The following is a 6,000-nucleotide window of genomic DNA, read 5'->3' on the forward strand; positions in this document are numbered from 1 at the left end:
GAGGTTTCTGCAACTTATTTCCAGTTGAGGATCTCTTGAGACAGATCCCCGGCTCTATTTCATGAGTTCCTTTGGATTTTCTGGTTCTTAGTGTTACCTGCTGAATGGTGCAGTCGCTGGGGATCAGGTAGAGGTGGAATTTGACTTCCTCAGCATGGATGTGATGGTAGAGCAATGTGGTGCAGGTAATGCGGATGAAACGCCGAGCACCAGGGATTATTTTCAGGAGAACTCCCATTGGGGAGAAGGTGGGGTTTTCTAGGACGGTGTAATGTGGCTCCACTCTGGCTGGCTTCTCCAGGAACATCCCCTCCTCTTTGAAGTGAGCCACTTGGAACAAAGATCTGTCCACATGTTCTCCTGTGAAAGAACAGATTTGAGAGATGTGGATTTAGTGATTTCACTGAGTCAGGGTTGGCTGGAGCAGTAGGATCTCAGGGGTTAGGCTGAGGACATCCCTGTGGGAACCCAGTGCAGTAGTCTGAATGCTTGGGTCCTCCCAAAATTTGTATGTTGAATTTTTCCAATCAGGTGAAAGAAACCAAAAAGAAACCAGAAAAACCTCCTTCTTCCCTAGGAGGGCACAGCTAGAAGGTGCCATTTATGAGGAAGGGGTCTCTTGCCAGACACTGAATGTAGAGTCTCCTGGATCTTGGACTTTCTAGATAGCAGAACTGTGAGAAATAAATTTGTTACTTATGGGTTACTCAGTATATAGTATTTTATTATAGCAGGCCAAATGAACTAAGATATTTAATATAAGGAGTGGGGACACATATTTATTGGGGATACTTCCGAAGTTATGGGCATTACTTTGTCTAATCTGGAGGGACATCATGGGAATCCATTTTGGCCAGCCCTGGTCCTGGAGCTGGGAAACACACTGGACCTATGGTTGCCTGTGCTGCTGGGGATTCTCTCACTATGATGGTGTGTTGAGGGAATGCTGGTAGTTTTGACTGTGAACAGATAGAGAAGGTGGAGGAAGAAGGAGCTGTGGAGTGACAAAGGGCTGCCTACGTTGGTCAAATATTTGGCAGTATTCAAGTTCTTTACTTGGAAAGAGCCTTTTCCTATACCTTTGTGGGCCCGTGGTAGGAGGCAAGCTGAGCCCTCCTCTCAGGAAGCAGCTACTTCCTGGTAACTATAACACACATGTGGGCTCAAGATTTAACTAAATGGGTACCATTAACCTTAGCCTTGATCCTAGAGGGCTGATACTCAGAGGAAGAGACAGCTGGAGATAATCTTGGCAGTAGAATTGGATGGTGGTTCCCATGGCAAAAGAGTCCCACATGGGCTGCATCTGCAGCAGCTCTCTCTCTCTTTTCTCCCCCCGCCTCTCGGTTTGACCTTGGCTCTCTGCTTTGTGTCAGCAGTATTGTTTCGCTGCCTGGTTTTTCCTCCTTGACTTGTTGTATAAACTTCTGTTAAGTTTATGACTTCTCAGGAATTTCCCAATACATTCATTTTCTGGCTGTATCAACCAGAATTGATTTCTTTGATTACAGTCAATGATTAGTGCTCCAGGTGGAGACAATGAGACCAGAAAAAAGGGGTTAAGTAATAAGTGACACTGACCAAGAGGCCGGAAAGTCTGTCTCTTTTCATGCATTGCTGGAAACCAGCAAGGCATCCATTTGAAGACAAGGCTGTTAGGTGGCCTGGGCATCAATCAGAATGCCACCAAGTATTGTTAATTCTAGCAGGGGCGATGAAGCCTGTTATGTAAGTGTTATCACTTATTAAGTGAATTTTTGGAGAAATTTAATAAAATTTGTATATGCCACATGAAAAAAGGATGAAGATTTCACCCATGAGTCTCAGCAATCAAAAAACACAACTATTCCAAGTCCCCTCATTGTGTGTGCTCCCAGTATTCCCACCTGGGCTCTTACGTCTTCTTCCCTGTACTGTTAGCTCACACTGACCTTTGGGGCTGCTCACACTCTCAGACCTTATTCACATCTCCTGCTTTGAATTTCTTTTTCTTATTCTATGTACAGAATGGTTCAACCCCTTGTTTTGTTGTTGCAGTTGTTTTCCTGTTAAAATTTGTTCATTACTCCCATCAGCTAATATTTATTTGATCTTGGTTCTGATGTCCAAAACCCAGGACACCCGTGAGGTTCATCAAAATACCTGGTGAAATTTTAATTTAAAAAAATTATGGTAAAAGACACATTGACATCTATCTGCCTTAAACACTTCCCCCTTCCTTTTTTCCACTATCTGAACCAGTTTTGGAAGTCTCCCATGAGTGTCTTTAGGAGATGTGATTGAAAAAAAATGTGGTGAATGCTGCTGTTGAGTGCCCTCCAGAAGAAAAGCAAACTCATAAAAACATTAAGGTGTATCCTCATCTATCTTATTCAGTGGCTTTGGTTCCATGTGACATGTGGTTCTTCCCAAAGTAAAAAATGACCTTGAAAAGTAAATGTTTGGAATCCATTCAAGACACTGAGGCAACACAACAGCACAGCTAAACATACTCATGTAAGAAATGTCTGAGCCATTTCAGATCATGGCAAGAAAGATGGAATAGGTGTGCCTGAAGTTAGGGGGGTATTTTGAATGGGATTAAAGGTAAGGAGTCTTTTGCTGTTATAATTTTTAAAAATATAAATAGTCACTGTAGTTTTCAATCACACGTTACATGTTTAAAGCTGTTTGTGAGTCTCTCTCTTTTGAAAATCCCCACATTTCAGACTTCCATATTGCTGTTCTACCCTGCAAATCATCTGTTAGAGTTACTGAATGTGTCTCAGTATCTTTATTTATTGTTCTATCTTGCACATCAGGATCATTTTCAATTGGTCTGAGGTACATCCTTTAGAATTTCATTCAGTAGGCCATCATTTGTGGTGAGTGTAATTGTTTTAGTTTGGTTTAGAATGTCTTTACTTTCCTCTTAAAAGTACTTTTCTCTGTTTACAACTCCTGATGGACACTTACCTTCTGAGCACATGGAAGACAGTCCATTATTTCTGCTTCCACTCTTGCTGCTCAGAAGTGAATTACCAGCGCTTTGCACTACTTGCTGGGGAATGTTGCTTTGGCTGCTGTGAAGAACCCTAGTCTTGTTTTCTTAAAGTTGCACTACAGTGCTGATGTCTCTCATCTCCTTCTCTTTCTTTTTCTTGCTTCAGATTTGAGGAGTGTTCATTCTGAGAAGTCTCATGTCTCTCAGCAATTCTAGAAATTTCTCAGCATTCATCTGTTTGGATATTTATCCTTTATATTATATTATATTTATATTATTATATCATTATATTATTTATAATATTATATATTATATTTATAGTCTCTTTCATATTGTTCTGTAATTCCAGTGAGATATAAATGAGTTTCCTCCACACTGCTTAAGCTATTTAAAAAATAATTTTCAAATTTTCTGTGAAATGTATTTCTAATTTATCATTTTTAATGGGTTATTGCTTCTTGCTCATATTTTTGAGGCCATCTATTTCTCTCAATCTATTATACACTTTTATTTTATGTCAGATTTCTGATAACTCAATGTCTGAAGTATTTAAGGGGCTCATTTGGTACCTGAGGTTCCCAGTGTTCTCATGTACAGTGCAGTGTATATGCTTCGTGAAATTTTTAACTGTAAGCTTATGTTTCTTGAGCTTTACCTATGGGAAGTCTTTGAAGGCAACAGATATGGGGATGCATTGTGGCTACTGTCCTTTGTTAGGGAGCCCCACTTTTGTTGTCTATGCTCTAAAATGGAATCTGGTGATCTCTGCCTACTCTGTGCCAGTAGGGGTGTTCTCATTTTTGAAAGACTTGGTAATCTGAGTCACTTTGTTGAGGATAACAATATGTAATGTAACAACCACTGTTAATTTCCTATCATCTTGTTTTGAAATTCTGTATCATTTTTATTGTTTTTGTCTTTGTTGTTGTTATTTTGTTATTTTTTTGTCTTTAAAATAAAATTCACTGTTAGTTCTCTTAGCTTTGTCTTATCCATCCCCTGTTTGAAAATACCTACAAATACCTCACCTGAGTATATCACCTGTTTCCTGCTGGTTCCTGAGAGACATCATATATGTAAAGTGTATTTAGTAAATGCTACTTAATCGTGTTATTGAAGAGATCACTTTCCACTTAGGGAAATTTTCAGGTAAGCTCAGGAAAAAAAATTCTAAGAACAAGAGACATGTGCTTCAAAAAATATATGTGTAGAGAGAAGAGCAGAATGAGAAACACTTTCACTTTTCACATCTGTAACTCTCTCTGCCTTGCTAAGGAACCTATGATGTCTCTCATCATCCTCCCACATCCCATTTCAAGCCCATTTTTTAAATTTTAAAGAGAAAAAAACAAAAACAAATTAACAAACATAAAGACATAAACAAAACAACACAAAAATAATAAAACAATACAGAATTTCAAACAAAGTGATGGGAAATTAACAATGGTTGTTGTATTACATATTGTTATCTTCAAGTTGGTTATTCAGTTGCACAAATATAGGTATGTAAGATTGATCAAACAATTAAACATTAACTTCATTTCAATAAAGCAATAGAAATTAGTAGTACAATTATCTTATCTATCTTGTGTGTATGTATATACATATTTTTCCACTTTCTTTCTTTTCTCTTTTCTCTCATCCCAGTTGTTCTTCCCTTTTGAGCAGTTTCTTTCCCTTTCACAATATGCATTGAACATTTCAGATTTTATTCACTTTCAGCTTCTTACACGAGGGAGACAATATGATGTTTACACATGTGAGTTTGATTTATTTCACTTATGAGTATGGTCTCTAGTTGCATCCATTTATCTATAAAAGCCTCGAGTTTATCTTTCTTTATAGCTGAGTAATATTTGATTATATAAAAATACCACAACTTTTTATGCATTCCTCAGTTGGTGGAAATTTGGGTTGTTTCCACAAGTTAGCTATTACACATTGAGCTCCTATAAACATGGGTGCACATATACTGCTGTGGTAGGATGTTTTCAATGCCTCTGGAACAATAGCCAAAAGGGAAATAGGTGGGTCAAATGAGACCTCTAATCCTAGTTTACTGAGGAATCTCCAGAATGATCTCCATAGTGGTTGCACAAGTTTACACTCCCACCAACAATGGGGAAGGGTTCCTTTTCTCCCATAGCCCCTCTAGCATTTGGTTGATTTCTTGATGATAGCCATTCATTGGTGTGAAACGGAACCTCAGTGGTGTTTTAATTTGCATTTCTCAAATGACTAATGAGGTTGAATATTTTTTCATTTATATATTTGCCATTCGTATTTTTTTTAATCTCAGAAGTGTGTATTCATCTCAGATACCCATTTCTTGATGGATCTTTGAAACTGACTTCTTTTAATACTTTATATGTTCTAGATAGAAGTACTTTGTCCAAGGGACAGTTGGCTGAAAAGTTTTCCTAATTTGTGGGTTTTCTTTTTACTCTGTTGGTGATTTCTTTTGATGTGCAAAAACTTTTCAATAAGATGAGATCCCAGTTGTTGATTCTTTGAAGTATTTCCCAGGCAGTTTGGTTTTTGGTCATGAACTCTCTGCCTACCCCTATGTCTTCAAAATTTTTATGTAATTTCTCTTCAAGTAGATTTAGTGTTTTAATATTTATATCTTCAATCCATTTTGACTTCAGTTTGGTGGATGGTGATAGACATGGTCTGGTTTTAGTCTTCAGCATGTGGTGAGCCAGTTATTCCAGCACCATTTATTAAAGAGGCTATCTTTCTTCCAGTGAACATATTTGGCCTGTTCATCAAAGATAAGGTGGCTGAGTGTGTTTGTGGTTGTGGCTGCATCTTCTAGGTTGTTCCATTGATACATAGGTGTATATTTTTGCCAATACCATGCTGATTTTATCACAATAGCTTTGTAGTGTAATTTCAAATGAGGAATTGCGATTCCTCCTGCCTTGCCTTTGTTGCCCAGGATTGCTTTTGCCATTCTGGGTATCTTCTGGTTTCAGATGAACTTTAGGTATGTTTTCCCTAGATCTGTGAGGTAT

The 6,000-nt window shown here is 38.1% G+C and overlaps 1 protein-coding gene across 1 annotated transcript in view; it reads right to left on the reverse strand.

Annotated features, from left to right (window-relative positions):
* LOC102013156 (NACHT, LRR and PYD domains-containing protein 1-like) overlaps nt 1-6,000 on the reverse strand; it is a 44,016-nt gene that overhangs the window by 6,004 nt on the left and 32,012 nt on the right. The window contains exon 10 of the mRNA XM_013522040.1: nt 98-360. Within this exon, the coding sequence (XP_013377494.1) occupies nt 98-360 (263 nt within the window). The remainder of the gene's footprint in view (nt 1-97; nt 361-6,000) is intronic.

This window comes from Chinchilla lanigera, unplaced genomic scaffold, assembly GCF_000276665.1.
Source record: "Chinchilla lanigera isolate Chin_1 unplaced genomic scaffold, ChiLan1.0 scaffold00066, whole genome shotgun sequence".
Lineage (NCBI taxonomy): Eukaryota > Metazoa > Chordata > Mammalia > Rodentia > Chinchillidae > Chinchilla > Chinchilla lanigera.